This window comes from Hirundo rustica, chromosome 5 (genome assembly GCF_015227805.2).
Source record: "Hirundo rustica isolate bHirRus1 chromosome 5, bHirRus1.pri.v3, whole genome shotgun sequence".
NCBI lineage: Eukaryota > Metazoa > Chordata > Aves > Passeriformes > Hirundinidae > Hirundo > Hirundo rustica.
This window is the reverse complement of record NC_053454.1, coordinates 11,098,289-11,121,588: the sequence shown is the minus strand read 5'-3', so window position 1 is coordinate 11,121,588 and position 23,300 is coordinate 11,098,289. Positions and strand designations below refer to the sequence as shown.

Here is a 23,300-nt window from a genome sequence, read left to right as displayed (position 1 = left end):
CAGGCAAAAATAGTTTTGTGTGAACAAAATTAATTTCTGATTAATCTGAAGTAGAAGAGCATAATATTCATTTCTCAAAAGCATCACCATTTGCTTCCAAGGTATTGAATTTTTCATAGAATTATTACCTTTTTCATTGCTACTAGTCAGTAGAAACCTGAATTTATTCATTGTTCCCTTTTTTTTGTGCCATATAACATGCAGGAGTTATTTCACTGTGCCTACAGGTAATTCTGTAAAGCAAGGAGGAAAAGGAGCAATGTCTCCTGTCTGTGCTAACATTTGCTTTCAAGAGAGAGCTTCTCTGTCTCGTGGTATGATGGATAATAACTCAGAGCATCCAGCACTGCCACACTTGGTACCCTTGCACTCTGACTTGGCTGAGCTAGAACTGCCTTAAATCAGTGATGGCAAGTGGAGCTGTTGGTCAGCTCACATTCAGCGATGCACAGCTGTTGTACCTTCGCAGTGTGCTAATCTTTGGTTAACTAAAGAAAAGAAATTAAATTGTCCTCTAGCTTATGACAGAGAATTACTGACTTTCAAGAGCTGCACAGCAGATTCAAACAAAGCTCAGCTTGGCTGGCTCTGAAAGCTGCTTGCATCACACTTGGCTTGTGATGAATGAAAATTCAGTCTAGATGTTCTCATCTAGCTCATAAAAAAAAATAAATTTCAAGTCGTATCAATTACAAAATTGCCGAAGCTTCAAAGTAGAACTGAAAGCCTAAGTAGAGAATGCTTTCCCACATCTACAGGCATAAAAAGTATGACAGAAATTTGCATTTCCGTTCCTTGGCTCTAATGACACAGAGGAAGGATTGGTATTTGGTGTACTTTTATCATATGTCGTGTATTTTGGAGAAATCACTGAGACAGAACAGAGCACAAACTCTTCATGCTTTCTTGCAGAACCACCATAAAACTAGGATATCTAACTCTGCTGGCACGAATATGAGTCTGTATGACAGAGCTTTTGAACAGAATGTTTTAAAAAAATTAAATTCTCTAGCACCAGTCTATTATTAGATATGTAGAAGTTTTTTTGCCCACTAGGTGAACACCAATTGCCACTTTGAGGCTGCTCTACATTAACATTTCATTTCTACACAACAGCTGCAGGCAAGACACGCTTGAACAAAACATGATTTTATCCCAAGAATTTTATGAAATTAAATATTGCACAAGTTTACTTGACCCTGAATCAGTGGCAGAAGATGGATAATAACCATGCAGATTTAGTGCCACAATTAACTTACCACACTTCTGAGGACTTACAACCCTTGTTTAAGTTTAAACAGGAATACTTGATTTCTGTGCGCTTCTGTGTGGACTTTAAATTTTGCACAGCTACTGCAAAAGAAAGGTGCTAAAGGTCCCCTTTGCACTGAGTTACGCTTTTATACTTCCTGTACCTGGCAGTACCTGTTCTGTTTCCTCTTAGTAATTAGCACATGCCACACTTCAGCAGAGCTAGTGGTGTGACACTGCACTTAGTCACAATGTGAGCCCTCCAGCTTTTCCCCATACAGAGGGGTAGTAATACACATTTGCAGACAGAAATGTACCTTTTCTGGGATGGAGGGGGCATTAAACAGACTGATATTAACTGCTAATGCAAAACACCTTTTGGTTATAGCTCAGGACAACCAGAAATGCCATTTCCCCCTTGCTATGAGCTGTACAGCCATTCATGTGCAATAGAGGGGTGGTTTTTTTAATACTGATTAGGCTGCAATTTTCTGAGACTTTCCATATGTTCTGCTACCACTGAAAGATTTTCTGCAGCAAATTTTTCTAATAGTTTCTTCATCCTAAATTATATTAAGCTGGGAGTATCATTATTTCCTGTGTGGGCACTCCACAGAATTAGAGAATTCCTGACTGTTTCCATTCTGTTATTTGCCCTGGCAACCTTGAGACAACTGACCTAGGTACAATGACACATCATGATGACAATATTCTCTTCTAGTTGCTCCAACAGAAGAATTGATTCCCACTCTCAAAAACAGAAGAAAAAAAATTAATACAGAGAAAGGAATTAGTAACAGTATATGCTCCAAAAATCTTTTGCATATAAACAAGTTTGTAGTGCCTCAAAATTGGTTTGCTTTTATTTAACTTATGTATTTACATTTAATAGGGAAGCTCTCTTACAGAGATAGTAGTTATTTTCAAAAGAAGATGCAAGAAATTAGTGCCAATCTTAAATCATTTTATGTTGATATCCATCTTAGAAATACAGCAAACTAAGGACTGATCCAGTCACAGAAACAAACTATCTGCAGAGGTATAATTTTTGATTGATGGTAGATTTTTCAGAGAAGTTTCATAATGACCTTATCTTTATAGTACGGAATTGGCATCAACAGGGTCATGGTGGCAAGCACTTCTGTACAGGTTTACCTCAGCCTCTCACAATTCATTCAAGTGTAACTTGCCTGTATCAAAGCTTGAATAACCACGGGTTTGCACTGCTGGATAGCGAACCAGTGACACCAACACAAGTTCAGATATTTCTGTGTTTGCTGCACTTGCAGCTTCAGTGCAGACATGAGAGGTGTGAGGTGACAAGAGTGCTTATATCCTCGGTTCAGATGGGGGACAGCTTTATCTTACCACCGTAGAGACATGATCACCGACTCTACGTGCGAAACATAGGGCCTTGGCAGAAAAAGAAAGAGCAGTGCCGACTTCCACAGATTATGAGGAAACAACAGCTCTGCTCCTGGCAGGCGCTGACTGCTCGGAATTTCAGCGTGGGGGTAGACCAGGGTGTGCACAGCTCCACCACGTGAAAGGCAAAAGGGCGCACTTCCACACGGAAGGTGAAGAAAATGGAAAGATAAACATTTAAAAATCGCAATTACCACCCTAGAGCCTTCACTTTTGGCATTACAGAGCGTGATGTCAAAGCTCCATAGAGCTAAGGACACTCCTGCATATGATGCCTCCACACGTTCCGTAGCCCACTTGTAAACTCACTAAATTTCGTAAACGCAGGCGGCAACAAGCGCAGCCCGCCCGCCCCGGCAGTAACGCGGGACGGGAGCAGCGCCCGGCAGGGAAAGAGCGGCGCCCGCCCAGCGCGGAGCTCCTCAGAACCAGCGCCCTCATGCACAGCCCCGCTTCCCCCCATCCCAGGGGCTCCTCGGAACCAGCGCCCTCAGGCACAGCCCCGCTTCCCCCCATCCCAGGGGCTCCTCGGAACCAGCGCCCTCAGGCACAGCCCCGCTTCCCCCCATCCCAGGGGCTCCTCGGAACCAGCGCCCTCAGGCACAGCCCCGCTTCCCCCCATCCCAGGGGCTCCTCGGAACCAGCGCCCTCAGCCACAGCCCCACTCCCAGGACGCCTCTGTTTCTGGGCCATGCGAACACCTTCGCCCCCACCGCCCCTCCGCAGGCGCTGAGGCGATTCAAAATGGCGCCCGGCGGCGGCCGCCCCTCGCCCCCCTCCGCGCAGGCGTTCCCTTCCCCGGCGGGCGGTGCTTCCCCCGGCGCGCCGGGCAGGGGGAGCGGGGGCGGGGCGGGAGGAGTCCGAGTTGCGGGGGCCGGAGCATCGCCGGAGGAGCCCGGCACCTGTCCCGCAGCCAGGTGTGCGCCGCCGGCGCCATGGGAGGCCCCGCGCCACGCCGAGGGGGCGCCCGGCGAGGAGCGGCTGCTCCGCCTCAGCCGCGCTGAACCCGGCGCTGCTCCGAGGGGACCCGAGAGCAGCGACATGGACCGCTCGCCGCAGCCGCCGGCCGCCTCCTAGTCCCGCAGCAGCGGCTGTGGGGCGGGTCGGGCATGGCCCAGCGTGACGAGGGCGTCGGAGAGCAGCTCTATCCCGGTGAGGCGTCCGGGCTCCTCGGGGCTTTTCCCGCCCGGGCGGCGGCGCAGCCCTGCCAGGGCTGGCGGTGTGATACCTGTTGGTTTGAGGGGCAGAGCCCGGGGCGGGCGGGAGCAGCCTTAGACCGAGGGGCCGCGCTGGCCGCGGCTACTGCCTTGCCCGGCCCTGGCAAGTTAAAAAGTTAAGAGGAGCAGGTGGGCTGAGCCTTCGCAGTGTTCACCGAGTGTGTTAAAGACCGCAGAGAAGAGTGAGCACTGCTTCCTCAAGGCTACGGTTGTGGCTCTTTTTTTTTTTGGTGTTGTTTTTTTTTTTTTTTTTTTTTTTTTTTTTTTTTTTTTTTTTTTTTTTTTTTTTTTTTTTTTTGGTTGTTTCAGTTTCTTTCCGTTGTTTTGTAAGCGAAGGCCGCTAGAGCTCGGAAACCTTCGCAGAGCGAGTCGGGTTCGGCCCGTGAGAGGGAAGGAACCTTCATCTCGCTGCCTTTCTTCTAGTCGAAGTCTCCCAGGCAATTCTCAAAGACCAAACAAAACTACATCTGTAGCTGAAGTTCTCCTGACGTTGCTGCCAATTTAGTGTGTTTCACAGAGTTTTCAGTAATAATGGTGTGAGGACGGTAAAAGCCCTGTGAAGCCCTTCTGGAGCAGAGGCTTTGGCAGTGCGCTGTAATTTGTTTGTATCGCCTGCCTGACGGAGCAAAAACAGTCGAAAAGCGGCGAATGGCTTACTTATGATTACTCTCCGAACACTTTGCTCAGAGGCCAGATTTGTAAAGCTCACGCTTCTAAAAGGTCACCAGCTGAGTGTTAGATAACAGACATTCTAATAATAATTAAAAACAAACAAACAACAACAAAAAACCCAAAACCAAACAAGAACCCACTAGTTTGTTGGTTTTTTTTTTTCTTTTCTTTTTTTTTTTCTTTTTCTTTTTTTTTTTTTCTTTTTTCTTTTTGCCGGTAAAGTTTCGGCAGTACGTACATAGGTAGCCTTAATTGCTGTATCCCATGTTTAGTGTAAAAGCAGACTTTTTGTAGCTTGAGGAATTCTTCTCTGTTGGCAATGCTGTGGCTGTCAGAAGGTGCACTTAAACAAATGGAAACAAGAAATCTTTAATTAACAAAACTGAGTTTGATGCTCTTGTGCACCAAAGTCACCTAAAGCTGCCCCTGATAACAGCAATGTGTTTCTCAGTACGTGCAAAAAATATTGTTAAATGCACGGAGAATATAAACTACTAAAAAAAAAAAAATCCTTTAAGAAAGAGAAAAAAAAAGCTGCAACTTTGTAATTGAAGAAATTCCTTGTTCTTAAAAACTTAAGAGAAAATACTGGCAGAAGTAAATGTCGAAGAGATAATGTGTGATGTTAACTCTTTGAGAATTGAGCTGTATATGCAATCATTCCTGCAAGGCAAGAAAATATAAAACCTGTTCTGCAAATTGTTGTCTTACTCTTGTTTGCCTAAATTGTCATAACTCCCAGCAAGCTTGGAATAATGGGCCTTGAGTTGGCATCTTTCTGGTTTTGTTTTACTCTAATTGTTTGGCATTGATGTTATCTTTAGCTTTTACATCAAACTGAGTTAAAAAGCCATTTTATTGTAGATCTTAGAAATTATAATCAAATATTATTTATTCCCTCTGTATGGTTGAGTGATTTGCAAAGCCCAAATCTGTTTTAAAGCCTCTGGTTATTGTCAGAACATGCCTTCTTGCATGCTGTGATCAGAATTTGGGGAATGTGAGGCCACGTGGACAGCCCTACTGAGACAGATCAAAACTCCACCTGTCAGAAAAATATTTACCCGGGAGAGGGTCTGAAAGCAGAACTAATGTATGTTGATGTTTTCATGAAGTTCTGATACTTGCTGTTTGGAGCCTTTCTGAGTTTCTTTTTGTTTAGGAATTATCAGTGATTTTTTTATCCCCAAGCAAGCATATAAATTTCTGTCTTCCACAGTGCTCTGCGACAGATTTGTGCAGGTTAGCTGCCCTCTGTGTGAATAGTGGTGTCCTGATGTTAATTTTGAACCTGGCTACAAAACTTCTTTATCAGGTGATCCTTAGCCCTTAAATAGGAAGTGTTAATGAGTAAATAACATGTACCTGCTCTCTCATATCCACTTGTGATTGTGGCTGTATTTTCCTGACTCCCTTTTCCTTCTTATTTCTTGTGGGATGTTCCCTCTTATGAGATCATGTTCTCTATGAGACATAAGATGTTAAGATAACAAATATTGATTTTATTTAGACCGTAATATATTTAAATAAACAATGGGGATTATAAATCTTGTTCAAAATTGCATACTATTTCTCAATAGTTTATTGTACAGAGATGATAATGTTTCAACATAGTTGAAACAACATAAATTCTTTATGGAAAGAAGTTTGCATTGGAGTACATGACAGAATATTTGACATTAATTGATAGATTGTGCACTTATCAGTGAGGCAGCTAAAATGGGTTATAAATATCACTCCATCCTTAAAAACAATCCTACAATAACTTAACTTAAAATGAATCAAGGAGTTCCCATGCGTGTTCTTGACTGCTGATTGCATCTCAAGTTTTCATTTAAAGCCCTTGATGGGTGCACTTCAAAGCCTCCCACAGTTTTGCTGAACTGTGTAAAAACCTTTGTGGCAAATTATGCTGTTGCATAATTTGCTGCACCAAGCTGTAGTGTTGTATACTTCTGCATTTCCTTGTTGCCTGCTTATAGGATCTCTTCCTGTTAAATTTATTGCTTGAAAAAAATACCAAGTCAAAATAGTTTCAGTACCTGGCATGGAATTTTATTTTCACTTTTTAAAAAAATTCTTTTGTATTTGGCCTCTTGAGCAGCTGTAGCTACTGCCTCTGCCAAGGTCACTTGAATGCTTACCATTTGTAAGCTTAGTGGAGAAGAGCAATGCAATTAAGCTAAGGACTGGCTGCTACTTGGGAAAATCATTGAGCAGAAGTAAAGGCAGTCATGGGAGGAATTCATTATGAGAACATGGTTGTACTGTTTACCCAAACATCATCAAAGCTGTTCCTGACAGATTACGTTTCTGTGTTTTGTTTTCTGGACTGCATTTTCTAGATGCATTTAAAAGTTTGAATTCTTATAAGTCACATGCCTTGGTTACGCTGTTCTGAAGTGTGTATGTGTACATATGCTTTAGACTAACATTGGGGCTGGCTGGGCTGTGGATTTGAAGAGCGAAGTAATGTCTATGAAGGAATAAAGGTGAACACAGGGAGAAGAAAACAGTCACTTATGTTAGAAAAACAAGTGAATTCAATGAGAAGGTCTGAGAACAGGAGATTCCAGTATATACAACAGTAATTATATCTAATGCTCCATGTTATGTCTTATTTGGTCACTTTAACTATCACTGTTGAATTCTTGAGTATTTGTGTTTGTTGCCTGCATTCAAGGATTGCTGTTTAGGGTTGTTTGTTTTTCTGCTGGCCCCTGCAATTTTAATTTAGTGAATAGAGAATTCATAATGTACACAGTTGGTATGACAGCTATTTCAAGACATCACCTTTATTGTAGGGGATGTAAACTGTTCAAATCATGGTAATGTGAAAAAAAAAGTTGCTATAGCAACTCTTTAAGAAAAGAGTTCACACATCTTCACAAGCTTTTTAGTCAAAACAATACACTTGAAACTTTGCTTAGGCAGAGGATTAAGCAATCTGTGCATTAATTGATTTGGATGGGTAGCGGTTAAAAAGTTCTGAAGAAGTCTAAAAGATTAAATATCCAGGGTTGTTTCTCCTTGACTTTTGTCTGTGCTTAAGAGTGGATTGAACTGGAGTTTCCTGTCTGCTAGCAAATACCATTTGGGTAGTAAGTTAAAGATTTGGTGTAGCGTACAAAGCACAGTTGGATTCCTGAAGTTTCCACATGACTGAAAACTTGTGGGGGGAAAAAAACCCACATCTGTTTGGACCAATGAGATGCGTTTGAAATGAGTTTTCTCTCACTCACTGCCTGTTGGTATCACGATGCCAAACTGTATTGATATCCTCAGATCTAAGAATGGTCAAACCCTGGTTTTTGGCAGGGCTTAGGTGACATTTGCCAGGAGTTTGGAACTGCTGTGAGATAGCAGTTTTCGCTAACATTTGAAATTGAGAAGTTCGAGGTTTTCTTTTGGGGTATGTGTGTATTTTTTAAAAAAATAGGATGTGGGGAGAACCTAGAGAACAACTGGCACCTTCAATTAAGTGCTCTACTTGAGAGAAAATAGGAGACCAGGCTTCAGGAACAGAAGAAAAATCTGTCTCGAAGGCAGCCTGCAAGATGGAAGGAGTGTTCACTCATTCACACTTATCCCAGAGTGTTTCAGAGAGAAGAAGTTGAAGCAATATGTGCATATTTGTTCTGCCAGCTGCTGCAGAGTAATTGCATTGCAAACTTCAGAAGAGCTGTAGACAGTTTAACTACTTATATGGAAAGAGAAGATCTGTGTAATGTCATATTAATGATTATATGGTGTTTAAAGGATCAGTAGCGGTTTTGGAAGCCAGAGTGGTATTCCTGATGGTGTTCCAGGTGTATGAAAGTTGCCATTCAGTTCGGTACATCCAAGCTGTAGCTCCTATTTGGCAGCCCTTGCTCTGCAGGTCATTTAGATTCAGACTGGAAGTGGGGCACTGACTGGATTAACTGACCTGCTGGCAGCCCCTGGGAGACAGCAGGGACGGCTATTGCAAAGATGAAGGATCATAGTCCCTGAGTGCAGTGAATACAACGTGTTTGCAAATGTCATTGTTACTGGATGTGCACTGATGAAGTGCATCGTGTGTGTTGTCAAAACATTGACTATATGGATAGCTTTATAGCTGGTCAGATTTTACATCTCTTGCTTAATGCAGCAATGATACATTATGCATTCTCTTCTGTGACAAATTTATTATCGGTTTTATGGTTTCCAGAAGAATGAAAAATTCTGAAAATGCTGAAATGAATGAAAATGCTGAAAAATTCTGTTTAAGTGAACACTTCCAAATCTGATCTAATGGATCAGGTGTATGGAAACAAGTTTTGTAGCCCTCTGACATCAGTAAATATGAATTTATTACTGTATAAAAATAAATGTAATACATTTGCCTCAATATTGACAGGAACATTAAAATACTGTGGGTTTTATAATATGTAATTTCACTCTCAGATGTGTAAGAAGCAAACATGGGCACACAAGCTGCTTATGGAAAGCTTTTCATGATTGACATTTTCTAGAAAAGCCATTGTCCTGGTTGTTCATGCTGGGGGAAGGGATAGTAATCATGTGCAAGAGATGACAAATAATTTTTAATTAAAATCTTAAATTAGGACAGGACTGAGTGATTCAAAAAAATAAACCAAGAAACAACAATGAAAAAGACCAACCCTTATAGAACAAACCACAACCTTCCTGCAAACTCATAATATTTTCTTTCTTTTTAACCAGTAACCAGCTGGGCCAAGACAACTGATGCAAATTTATCCAGCTCTTTAAATGGTTTGACCTTTGTGGGAATTCTGGATGCAAGAGTGGGCAGCAGTATCCAGGACCGTCAAAACTTGAACTCTGGGACCCTGAGAGATATCTCGTTGCCTGAGTATGGACCTGGCCTGCTGTCCAGTGCGTTAGAAGATTGCCATAGCCTTAAATCAGTGGATTCTGGTATTCCAATTCTAGAGATAGGAAATCCGGAGCCTGTTCACTGCAGTGTGTTGAATGTGAAGAGAAAGCAATCAGAACCTGAACTTGTGCCTGACAGGGCTTTTCAGAGCGCGTGCACGCTGCCGCCATATGTGCCTCCACATTCGCTGACTGCTGAGCACGACCACACCGTGCGAAAATCCTCGACTTTCCCCAGAACTGGGTATGACACTGTCAAACTTTATAGTCCAACCTCAAAAACTCTAAATCGAAGTGATGATATCTCTGTTTGTAGCGTGTCTAGTCTTAGCACAGAACTGTCAACAACTTTATCAGTTAGCAATGAAGACATTTTGGACTTTGTGGTCACAAGCAGTTCGAGTGCAATTGTGAATCTTGAGACTGACGAGGTGCACTTCTCGGATGTTACCCTGAATTCCTCTAGAGACAGCAATGACCGCAACCAGCAGCAGTATTGTCACGAGACAGACGTGGACAGTAAACGGAAAATACTGGGACCTTTTACAAACTTCTTTGCCAGGTAATGTTTCCATAATATATTTTAATGGATTATGTAAGATCCTAGGAGAAAGGTAAAGATATAATAGCTTGGTGTTTTAATTTAGATCGGTATTAACATATTTTTTCTGTTATGAGTAAATAGGCAAATATTGCTGAGGACTAAGGCTCTGCATCCTACTCTATATTATGTTTATGGTGTATGGAAGCATCTTAAATCTTGGAAGTTTCCTTCTATATTACGCTAAAAGGTTTTCTGAACAAGGTCTTTTCGTCTGAACAGTGGCTTCTCCAGTGACATCTTTTGTGATATTCGCGGAGGTCTTTAATCTTTTGTCACATAAATAGATAGATATAGGTAGGATCCGTACCTGTATTAAAGAACTTTGACATCTGAGGATTCATAAGTAGTTTAGTAGTGATGGAACATTTTATTGATCATTCTAAGGGTATGAAGTATGAAGCTTAAAATACAAATACTTTACAAATGCTTGGTGTGACTATTCTGATCTTTCCAAATCTCCTTAATTTTTGTATGGAATGAAAACATATGACATTGTGTCACCCACTTGTTGAAATGATAGCATTGGCTACCCAAAGCTGTGTCTAAATGTGGCCTTTGTAGGAATGGTAAGGTTCTAAATGTAGATACCCCAGGGAAGTGGGGAATGAGGAAGAGGAGTAATCTACCTTTGGGGGAGGGTTGAGCTTTTTGCTGGTGGGTTCTTTCTTTTTAAGTTATGTAAGGCCTTCATAACTCTCTTAAGTTATATCATCTGAAGTTTGATATATTTTAGATAAATTGTTCTAGAAGGAAATATTAGGCATTAAGTGGAGTTGCCTGAAAATAACCTGTTTTGCACAGGGCTTCAGCTAATATCTTTTTCCTTGTGCTATTTTATTTTTTTTTTTCATGAGACAAGTAGGTTAATAAAATATATCAAGAATTGGCAAAAATCATTCTTTGAAAGGCTGCCTTATTTGCAAAGCTAAAGAAAATCAATTTGTTTAGACCTACTAAGCTGGCTGAAGCCTTTGTTGATTTTTGTTCTTAGGTTAAAGTACTGTGCAGCAGAACTCCAGTCATCCGTCATGTTTGAGGTGCTGATGCTTTTGTGGACCCTTGTCTGTTTGTTGCCATAGAACCAGACTTTATTCTGAAGCTGGAGGCTTCTCAGCACTTCAAAGTATAAACTTTGTTACCCATTCTGGTAGCACAGCTGCTAACTCAAACAAGTGCTGTCCTCCAGCCTCGGGGAGCACGGTGGAACAGGCACATTTGGACCCCACTCAGAGTAGGATGTTTAACTGCTTCTCGACCTTTCTCGTCCAACAAAGCAAAGCCATCTGTCCAAATTCTGTTCTAGTGTAGTCTGTGATAGTTTTAGCAGTGTTCCAGGAAGTGTAGTACTCACTAGACTGAGCTTTTTAACCTGAATCTTTGCAGGTACATTGAATACCAGGAAACAAAGGTTGTCATTCTGCCTTTTAAATGGGGAACAGATAATCTTGGTCACTGGGTGATGTCATTGTAAGGATATGAGGATTAAGTTCAAACTAAGGGATCAAACTAGGGGATCAGCTTTGAAGTTCCAGGTGCTCAGTCTGTAACCTGACCTTGAATATCCTTCTCTTTGGCATCCACTTCCTGCTCTGTTTTGGAAACAAGGGTTGCCTACATTTTGTCTGTACTTGCACACCACACCCCCATATTTTATCATCATTTTAGCATCTGTATCATGTCATGAGACCTGGTGGTGAGTTTCACAGGTATTGAACAAGCCACAGAATTTATATTTATGCTGTCAGCACTGTTAAGGTTCAAAACATGCCATCGCTAGTTTTTGCTGGTATTTGTAATCTGCCATCCCTGGGTTTGAAAACTCCCTGTTCTCTGGAGTTCCCGTAAGCTCCTTGGATTCCCAGGACTTAAACCAGTACTGAAGTAAGTGAGCCTGAGCCTTGAAGTATTTTGTTTGAAAGCAGCTGCTTTCTAGAGGCCTTCTTACCCAGCTCATCCTGTGCTCTGTACTGGGGTTTGTGTGCAGTGTGAGATGAAGAGGAGGCATTTTGAATAATATTGTTTAAGACCAGCTTGCTGAGAGGGAGCTTCCTAAAGCAGTTTGTTCCAAGTGCTGCAGTGGTGGGTATAACCAAAGACCCCAAAAAGGAGTGTGTTCTTAGCACTGCACTCTGTGCTGAAGGTTGTGATTCAGTCTTGCAGTTTGAGTGCATAAACTTCACTTTAGAGAGCCGAGAGTGAACCACGGCAGGAGAAAGTCAGATTGCCTTGGCTTTGATCAGTGGCTGGCACATGTGTATACAACATGGAATAATGAGACCTGAGTGCTCGGTACACAGCCTTCCAGCAGCCTGAATGTCATGGGGTAAGGCTGCAGTGCAGAGGCTCAGCCTTAACCTGCAGGTTTAGCTCTTTGAGGGCTTCTCTGAGTAATAGGATACTGGTTTGAACCACTGAGAGCAAAGATGAATCAGCTTAATTTTTTGCACGGGTTGTTGATATGTAAAAGAGAGAAACCTTGCTTCTTGAAATGGCACTTGTGCTTGTATTGAACCCCATCTGGCCTCTGAGGATGTGTTAGTTTCTTTGATATTATCAGAGTAAACTTGGCCTTGACATGTCAGTTAAGATTTGTGGCTGCCTGTAGAGATAATACTGACAATAATTAGATGCCTTCCAGTGCTTGGTCACATGTGCTTAAGCTACTTATATATCAATTAGAGGTAAGTCTTTTGCAGTATCAAGAAAATGCTTAAAGAAGTAGTTGCTGTAGGATACAAAGCTATTTTTTGGCACTCTGTACGTTTATTTTTCCTTTTGAGACTATGTGCACAAGGTTGCATGTTCCTTGTCAGTTCTGTGGTGCTTTACAAAGTTTTGGATTGAGACTGCGTTTACAAAATGAGTTGTAGAAGGGATCAAAGAAAAAGGGAACCTTGTTGGCTCATTTCCTTCAGTCCTGGCACCTTCAAGATCACCTGGGAATGGAGTGCTCCTGCCCTGCCTCCTTGAGCACTATGGTGAAGAGTTTCCTGATCTGCTTCTCTCGCTCAGTTTGCGTCTTCAGCAGTTTGAGTGTCCGTAAGGTCTGGTTGTTTCCTCAGGCTGCTTGATGCATCTTTGGGTGTAGGCGGGAAGATCCAAAGTGAGAAAGTGGTACAGTGCTCTCAGGCTCCAGGTTGGCATATGAAAATTAATTACTGCTTCTGAAAGCAGCTGTAATGCTGACTGTTGACAAAATAACCTGACATGTTAGTTGTTTTCAAGTGTCACTTGTATCAGCTTTAAAAGCCCAGAGGTCTTTGATGTAAGCATGAGCTGGAATTAATTTTCTTCATTTGAATGTATGCAGGAACTTGGTTTGAAAACTAGTGTGAGCAAATAATTGGGTGGTAGACTAAAGAGTCGGTGGCTTGTCTGCTCCTTTGCCTTATTGACCCAGAGTAGTGTTGAGTTAATGAGTTTTACCTTTGGACTTCTGTAATGTACTGCTGAAACTTTTTAAATGTGTGGAATTTAAGCACCTTTACTGAATCAGGACTGTAATGACCTTGCTGCAGAAGTTGCCCTTTTCATTTATAATTTTAAATTATCAATTTGGAGAGTGAGAATGAAGATTTTTGTGGTTACATGGAAAGTGACCATAAAGAGATTAGGACTGTGTACAGTTAAATAATAAGCCATGCAGTTTGTTTCATTTTAATGGATTACACCAGCGTAAGTCTTTACTAAGTCGGCTGCCATGGATATTGTCTGTTTTCCTAAGAATCTGGATTTTCTTTCTTTTCGGGCTGCTCCTAGAAGTTTTTTATCTGGGTGTTCTAAGTATTTGTATTTCAGGAAGCCTCTAAGGAGTATAGAGACTACACATGAGATAAAGGGCTTTTAAGAAGGACATTACATTTTACTATTTGCAAAGAATCTCTGCATTTCTGAAAGAAAGCTTCAGGAGCAGGATTGATATCCTATACCATGCATAGATGGACATACTTGTAATCTTGCTTGTAATCTGATAAGAAAAAGGTCTTAAATTTCAAAATAGTAGCTATTGCTTTCAGTATTAAGTCTGAAATCCTGTGAATTTAATATGTTTATGTCACATACGTACACCTATGTTTTGAGATTACTGGTCACACATAATTTGGAGTTCTGAATTTAGGAATTAGGTCCATTGATAGCAAAAGTCATTCATCTGTGTTAAGGGATAGGACCCTTTCATAAGGCTTTTTGTTGCTTTTAATGAGAGGACAGCTTATAGTGCTTCTTTAATTTTGCTGTTAAAAGGAAGGTAGAATGACAAGGAGCATTGCAGTATTGATTTCTCACTTTCATTTCTCCAAAACTGGGAATCCACTGACTACAGGAGGGAAGAAGAATTATGAAAATAATTGCAATTGACTAATCTGAAATAATAGGTAGATATTGTCTCCCCTTCCATGCAAGTTTCTGTTCAATGAAGCCTCTTAGAGTATTGACTATTCAGGAGGAGACAGGCTGAGGACAGGACTGAAGTGTGTAGGAAGAGGAACAGAAGGAGCTGGATACACTGTGGGGGCAGATATAAGTTCACTGCCTCAAACCACAAAAGAACAAAACCAAACTGAGCTCCAGGTGGAGTTGTCCAGAAGCTGATGGCAAGGACTCCAGAAACCCAGCCCCTGATGGAGGGAACCTGCACAGCCACCCAGCACAGGCTGCTTCCTTGCCCTGTGTGGGCTGGGTTCCCAAGTGCTGTAGTTGCCTGGCCCCACAGAATTCACTGCCCTGTTGGAGGGAAGAGAATAATCTAGTGGCAGTTTTGTCCTTCCTTGCTACTTTAGCTGGGTGCATTTCTAGCAAATTGTCAATAACAGGCAGCTGGAAGGGCTGGGAGGAGAGGAGGGCAAACGAGCTCATGCTTTGGTGGTGTAACACAGAGTGCTGGCAGCAGTATTTCAGCAGCGCTTGAGGCATTCAGGTGTGCTCAGCTGAAAGGTGCTTCAGTCTTCACAATGTGGTTTTGGATAGTTATTATTTGAAAGCCACTCTGTCTACTGGAACTGACAGACTAGATGTCCTCTCCCCACCTGTACTTACTACCACGGCTCTGTGTGAAACAGAAGAAATCAGCAGAATTTTCTGAAATAAGCATTCTCTCTCAAAGCAAATCTTCCACAGCTGAAAAGTAGGAATTCTACAAAGGTGACAGCCTTTGCTTTTGATAAAGATTGAAAATAGTATGATACAGTTTTCTGTCTTATTAAGACAGAATTCCTGTCTTATCCAGAGAATGAAGTTTTGAACTTTGTCCACTAGGTGTTGAACTGAAACTGTGTAAATTAATTGCAATCCTTATTTTCCCTTTTTGTTTGGGATAATACAACAATTTTTTGTTGTGTTCATTACAAAAATTCTTTACTATTACAGTTGGATCTGAGTGTTGGTTTTGTATGACAGTCTCTACTTGCTGAAACTCCAGTTTCTGAGGATTCTTCAGTATTTGTATGGTAGACCAGCACTGTGCATTATCCATGTGCAAAATAGTTCTTGGCTTGCTCCAACCAGTCCTGAAGCTAAACTTGCAGGATTACTGCCCAATTTATTTTTGCATGCCTTGGATACTTCAGTGCAGTCAGTGCTGCTTTGTTCCCCTGTAAAATGAGGGGAACCTGTAAGAAGAAAGATAAATGCAGAATACTGTAGTTTTGATAAATATTTTATTAAACTCTGCTCTTTTCCCCAGAAATCTTGAGAAATTTCCAAGGTCCTCTATGGCAAGCTATCCTGTACTGCTAACTTATTGTATTACTCTTTCTCTCAACGGTGGAGGTGGTTTTTTTTCCAGACCTGCAGGTATCTGTTACACTGTAAAGTGTTATTGTTTTTGATTCTTACTGAACATGCTGGAATGTTAGTGGTTGGAAAAGTTTGTTTATAAAATGTGGTAGGAGTTTATAAAACATAGTCCTGTGATTAGTTACCTCTTTCATAGTTAAATGAACCTGTAGGCTGTCTGGCACTATTTCTGTTGATTTGTTTATCCATAAACCAAGCACTGCTCTTCCTTTAGTCTGACCTTTGGCAATCTCCCAGAAACAAAGTTCTGCAAAACCTGCTTTTGTATGTAATTTTGGAATTTTATTCAAAGCATAACTTCTGACTTGTTTATGGAGGTTCTTCACCGCAGCCACAGTACTTGAACTTTTTTGATGATGTTCTGTCTGTTGGTTGTTTTGATGTATAGGTTGACTGAGAAGTGATCTGGGTTTGAGAGGAGGGAATGTAAGAACTGCTTCTAGTGAATTGTTTCTAGAGACCAGTGTTACTGCGTCATGGGTACCGATTGTTGGCCTTTTCTTTTGGAGAATGCAGATTTAGGGCATTTCAGGAGACTTTGGTGGATCTCCTGACAACTATGCCTTCTCAAGCCCATCAGTTCTCCAGTCGTCACGATTGATGTGTCAGTCTTCTTCCTCCACTAATCAGATAACAAAAATTCCTTTGATAGAATGTGTTGCTGGTTTTTCAAGGTTTATTTTCTCAGTCTTTTTTAAGTGAGCAAATTAAGAACATACAGAAGTGAGAATCTTTCTTCAGTTTATTGGTAAGTTGCAAAAGTTATGATTAGTACAGAATAGAAAAGGTCATTGGAGGATGAGAAGAAAAGAATATTGTTGGGAATGTTTCCTAGATAGTGTTAATTGAGTTAATACCACAGCAGATAAGGTGACTGGATGTTTTTGCTGACAGTGCAGCAAATATTTAATAAAAATTATCTTAATCTATTTTTTGCTTAATAGATGCTGTATGTTATTTAAAATGTCTTGTTTCAATGTTGTTTTCTGGATGTGTTTTGGAGTAATGTCTGTGGAGACATCTCTTATGGTGCCTTTGTGCTCGGTGTGGGTTTACCTGGTTCTTATGATTAATATCTGCTTACTTATCTAAAGTCTATACATGGACTTAACCTTGGATAGGCTGAGGGGCTCAAGACCTTGGTGCTCTCTTCTTGGGTAGTTTAGAGTTGTCAGGGGAGTTTCAGGGTCTTCCTTCAGAAACAGCTGAAATGGACTTTGACTTGCCTCTGTTTCTTTCTTGCTTCTTAAGAACACATACGAGTCTGATACTCATTTGAAAAATTGTCTTTCAAGATAAAATTGTTCTACAAAAATGAACCTTTTGAACTTTCTCCACTGTCATTATTTTGCATCTGTTCTGCTCATGAGACTGGTAAGTCCTTCTAGTAGTTAATTTGCATGGCTATTTGATGTATTTTGTCTTCTGAAAATAACCTTAATTGAAAGACTAATTAAAATTTGGAGCATGCATCTTGAGAGCAGGAGATAATATGTGTATTTTTAAAATTTGTAACAAAAATTTACTTGCATTTGCATATTAGTGTTTGTTAAATGCAGATAAGAAATTGCATCAGTTTGCATGAGCTGGGTCAGCTTCTAGACCATTTTCATACATGTTTCTGTACACCAGCTGTTTTTTAGGAGTAAGGAACCCATTTACTTGCAAATGTAATCTCTCTGCTAGGTCAGTGTTAGCCTACCACAGAGCAGCATATGCCATCTCAGTTTTCTATTGCTTGCAGTTGTGATTCTGTGCTGCATGCCAGTAGTTCAAGTACTGCAGAACTTCATCTAAGGAGCTCTGGCAAAATAATCACATCAGTAAAGCTGTAATTCAGATTTTCTGAATAACCCAAATGCTTTAGTTGTAAAAACTCCTAAATCCAAAGCTCCTCTACCCTTTTGTTTCAGTAAACTGGTATATCTTGGGCATTCTGGTAAAACAATACTGTGTGTTGCCTGGAAGTCCAGAGGGGTGTCTGTGTGCCTCAGCAGGTGTCAGTGGGTGTCTGTGCCTGCCTTGCTCAGCTCTTCCCTCTGACAGATCCTGTGGGGGCCCATCCTTTTTTCCTGTTGTTCCAGTGCCGCGTGCCAGAGAAACAGCTCCTTGACTCTGGTGGTACCAAACTTCAGAGATATCTGAATGGGCTCAGTGTTGAGCCTGCCTGGCTTGAGAAGACTTTGAGACTTTCCAGGAAGGAGCTTTGCAGCTGACTTCAAGGCTTGGAGGAAATTGGCGACAGAAACCTTGGCAGCGCTGTCTCTGCTGCTGTAGTGGATAGGTTTGCATACTGAGCAGGGGGGAAGTGGTGGAAAGGAATGACCTCCTACGAGGTGACTTCACGTAAGTGACTAACCTTGCTTGGCACAAAGCACAGGGGAAATGTGGAAAAAAACCTTGTGAATGCTTGTGGAGCTGCTGCTCTCAGGTCCTCACGGGGCAGTAATTGCTGGCAGTTGTGTTGCAGACCTCTTGTCTTTTTGGAAAAAGAATTGGACAGAACTAGATAAATTTGCTGCTTCAGTGGTGATGCTGGATTTTTTTTTAAAAGCAAAAGCTGGAAAATGCTCTAACATATGCAATATGGATAGGTTTGACTTGATTACCTGTTATGGATGTGGTTCTAATGTCTTTAGAACCATATTTTTAAAACTTGATTGAGGCTTCAGCCTGATCATGACAAGGCTACATAAATAGGGGCAACGTACACATCTGCAGTACATATATTAGCAGCTATTTTGTAAGTTTATTTTAGCAGTGCTTAGAGAACCAAAATGGAATTGTTTTTTAAGTTTTATTAAAGAAACAAGGTTTTCCTGACACTGCTAAACTTGCCACTTGGTATTAACTTCCTCTTTTCCCCACAGAAAAGGCAGCTGGGCAGATCAGTATAGTGGTTTGATGCAATATCTGTATGTTGAAGCAAAAGATTGTTCCATCTCTGTCCTCTACCACAGGATGTTCTTTGTATGTAAAAAGGAACTCTGGAGTTAGAATTCTCTTCAGGTAGGTAATCCCTCTCCACAGCTCAATTAAAATAACAGAGGGACTGTGCAAAAGCAGTTTTATAAATGAAATTTCATCTCAATTTAACTTCTGTGCTTGGCTTTTGTAAAATAAGCAGCTTCAGATACTTAGTGTAAGATAGTGAGCACGTACAACAGGAATACAGGTGTAACCCATGACACTTTATTGACTCCCCACTAGTGAGACTGCAGACATCATGCATCATGTCAGATGTTCTTGTTAGTATCTCCATTGTAAATCATCATGATTTGCTCTGATAGTTGTGAAGAGGACAGTGAGACTGAACTAATTATGAGCATGTAATCTTTTCTTTCAAGGCATGTCAGCCCTTTTTTACATTCAAGATCTCAAATTAATTTTTGTTACCTTGTAATGAAGCTTTGACATCTTTTACCCTAGAATTTCTGGGCTCATCTTTGGAGTAAAGATTTGTTTGTTTAGCATTTGTTTTGTTTTGTTTTTTCAAATAGAGAAGTTTTGCTTCTTGCTAACGTGTATTTTCTGTTAGTAAGATCTTCTTAAGTTACCTTTAGTGTGGAATTTTTCTTAGTGAGTTTGCTCAGAAGTGAAACAGATTAGAGCTTTTCTTGAAAATCCAAGAAAGCTGTATAAGAATATGAGGAAAGTAATTCCTTTTTGTGCTGTAGCAGCAGAAAAATGAAAGGTTTTGCTATGAGTTATATGCTCTGACATATATATGGCAGAAACTTCCTCCTAAGGCAGTTACATATTTTAAGGGTTTACTTTCAGTTCAGGAATCTCAAGTAGTGGCTTTATCAGGACGTTGTGGTGTTGTCTTTATTTATTACAAAACTGTAGAAATTGAACCAAAGAACATTCCATAGTTGGTTTTTGGTGGTGGTGGTGGTTTTGTGTTTGGTTTGGTGTTTTTTTTTGTTTTTTTTTTGTTTTGTTTTGTTTTTGTTTGTTTGTTTGTTTGTTTTTTAATAGTGTGGTTGTTTTTCTCCCTTAAGTTTTCTCAGAATAAGTGCAAATTAGGCATCTCTTCTGCTCCTTCCATGACATCCTGTCATATATTACCTTGGGTGTGTTTCAGTCTGGAGCAGATCAGGGTTTCATGATGTGTGTCCTTGGTCAAAGCAAGAACCGGTTGTAGTTTGCTGTTCTACATCTGATTGTGCTGATTTGTGGCTGCTGATAATGTTAAACCTTCGGGGGATTTTGAGACTTCTTGGAGTTTGTAAAGTGTGTGGACATCAACCAAACACTGGGACTTGGGCCCAGACAGAGGGTTGAGGAAAAGGACAGTACAGAATGAAATTTGTATATTGACCATGCCTGCTGCTTTCAGTTTAATATATATATATATATATATATATATGTATATATATGTATATATATGTATGTATATATGTATTTATATTAAATTAAAATTTTACTGGAAATCCCTGACATAGCACAAAGGGAGAAAGAGATGCCTGGTGCCCTAGAATGTAGGGATAGAGAAGAGTGAGCTGAACAAGTGCTGTGCCATCTGCTAGATGAGCTGTAGAAAAGATTATTTATTATGACACTGCCTCTAAAGGGAAAGTGGGTAGTTAGGATTCTGGAATTGAATTGAGAGGAAGCATGTGAGATTGGCTTTTCAGATTTGGTTCGTTTTACGCAAGCACTTGCAGCAGAGAGCTGTTACAATTTATCATTCCAATTCATCCTTATTTTGCTGTGAGGGAAAAGACCTACTGCTGTTCTTAAAATCCCTCAGAGGAGACTGAAAGTGTTGTTGCTTGTATATACACTTGTGCTAGCAACCTTTAATGTGGATAGAGACAGAGAGAAAATTGCCTTTAATTTTTGTGTTATTTCAGTGTTAATGAAGTGTGAAGGCCTTTTACTTGCAAAGGGCTTTGAATGTCCACAGAGCTATCACAGGGATGTGCCTCCTTATGGGGCTCTTCCAGTGGCCCTGACACTAGAAGTTCTTGTTTTCTCTGAAGATGGTTTGGAGTCTGGAATTTGCTTGTTTCTGAAGTAGTAACAACCTGAAAAAAAACCTTTTGCAATAACAGCCAGTCTGTCTTGCATTGTATATCCTATTTATATGCAGTAGATTATGCTTTCCTGTTTATTCTTAGAGGTATCATAGAACTTGCTTGATATTTCTCCATTTTAAATGGACTAAATATGTACATATATGTATAAAATGAATCTCTTGTCTGTCTGTTTTTGTATTTTATTTCCCATGTAGCTGTCTCCAAAAGATGATACAGGTCCATCCTCTCAGGCTTTAGTTACTTTACAATTTCTGCATAGCTGAAAGGGTTTTGGAGAAGTACAGTTACTGCTTAGCTTTGGCATCAGTTGTAATTGACTTGCGTGGTTTCTGTACATAAACACTTTGTTCTTTTAATATGATAATCTGTTCTTGGATTGAATTTCAAGGTAACTGTACCCTTGTGATATAGAAGCATGTGATAATTTGTATAAACATATGCATATTTAAGGATGGCAGTGCATACTATTAACCTTATAATATATTTCAGCACACTTTGATGTTATAACCTCAATTTTTTTTTCACATATGAAGTGTATCTCTTGTATTTCAGTAATGTTATCTCTGTTCATGGCATCTGATATAAAATGACCAGGAAAAAGCAATTTTTTAGTGCCTAGGTTGTTCCTGTTGCAGACTTGTATTCAGCTCTTCTAGGATGTGAAGCTCGATGTATCTAATATCCAAACCATCACACTTTTTATGTAGGAAACAATCTGTACTTGATGGGCGAACACACAGGGCATTAAGGTGGTGACTATAAGGAAAAGCAGTAATGTCAGAATGGAAGCATCTGTGGCATGAAGGTGCTGGATATGCCTGCTGATTGCAGTAGCAAAAATGCTTTTGTCTCAGTGGATTTTTTTTTTTTTCCTTTTAAATGAGGCAGCAAAAAACAATAGTCAGTTTCCAGAAGAGCCTGCCTGGAGGTAGGTAAATAATGGAACTAACGTGGACGTATTTGAATATGTGATAAACTGGACAGTAGGACAAAAGAGAATTTGTTACTTTAGTAATGCAGGCAAGCCATGGGGGTAGAATAGCTGTGCCCTTGGAGGAGCTGAGCAGTATCAAAAGCATGAAGACTGGTCTGTACTGCATGTCCAGTTTTGGAAAAAGTAGTTGTGGTGCGAAGATACAAGTTTGGCAAATCACTTTATGATTAGAAACTAACAATGTCAATACAATGAATCCAATTTTCAGTGGCTTTACATCTAGCTTTATAACTGTTCCTAGAGTGTTTAAGCTGGTAAATATTAGACATTTCAGAGAGACTTCAGAATTAATGTGTTTTGACAGCTGCTTTTAAACTTACTTAGAAAAATAATCTTTTGTGAAAGCAGATCAAATACAGTAAAAGGGTACTATGTCTTCAAAGTTTTTGTGATTTTTGGTAGTAAAGTGTTGTAACAGGTGGGTGAAGATTGTGCAGCAAGAGGTTTAGTGTCTTAGTCTTTTTTCAAAAGAGTGAGGCTGAATGATCTCCAGGAGCACTAAAACTGCTGTCTGCTTTCTGAAAAGCTGAAAGTGAACTTTTTTTTTAATCTACTATAAGTTATACTTTAGCAAAGTCCATTGCCTGGTTTGGTGATAATACTGCATGATGTACCTTTGGAAGCTGGGAAACTGTCAGCACAACCACAAGAGGAGTTGGAATATATGATTAGGGTACATAAGGTTAGCAAATGTTCATCCTTCTTTTATTGTGATTAATCAACCTTTTTTCTTAATAAAACTCTTTTTTTTTTTAGGAATTTGTTTACCAGAAAGCAGAGTGCAAGATTTGAAAAACAAAATGATGTGCGATGGAAGTTGTTTGGAAAAGTACCTCTTGGAGAAAACTTACAGAGAGACCCAAAGAAAATACAAAAGGTATTTTTGAAATTCTGTGTTAGGATTAATGGTGAATGAAGAAGCCAGTTAAGTTTATGATCTGTATATAGGCCTGTGCAGCCTGTTTGTGAGTTGCACACAATTTCAGTACCAGAAAAGGCTCTTTGTTGGAATTTTACTTCTGTTACAACAGTGCTGTTCAGAAGAATGTGTTCTACTTCATCATTACACTGAGTACATGAGGCATGAAGAGCCTTCCTTATTGTGTCATAACATAACAAAAATCTAAATGCAGCTCACTTTTTTCCAACATTGTTGAAAGCAACATTTCAGAGAACTGGTTCTACTACAGATGAACCCAAGCTCTTGACTACTGAATCAAATGGCAAAAATCTTGTGAAATCCAGCTATGTGGTCAGTAGTTCATGAGCTGCTCTTTCAGTGACAAGAAAACAGCCTCGTTCAACCTGTCTGACTTGATCTGGGATTTTTGGATTGCATGTAGCCTTTTTATATGTTTGGAGCTTTTTCTGTATTTCAGTTGTCACTTCCTTGTTGAAACGACTGTGGCAATAGTAAT

The 23,300-nt window shown here is 40.3% G+C and overlaps 1 protein-coding gene across 1 annotated transcript in view; it reads left to right on the top strand.

Annotated features, from left to right (window-relative positions):
- The first annotated feature begins 3,687 nt into the window (after positions 1-3,687).
- TBC1D14 (TBC1 domain family member 14) overlaps positions 3,688-23,300 on the top strand; it is a 62,431-nt gene continuing 42,818 nt past the window's right edge. Inside the window, exons 1-3 of the mRNA XM_040064135.1 lie at positions 3,688-3,828; positions 9,273-10,008; positions 22,639-22,759. Of these exons, the coding sequence (XP_039920069.1) occupies positions 3,786-3,828; positions 9,273-10,008; positions 22,639-22,759 (900 nt within the window). The 5' untranslated portion in view covers positions 3,688-3,785. The remainder of the gene's footprint in view (positions 3,829-9,272; positions 10,009-22,638; positions 22,760-23,300) is intronic.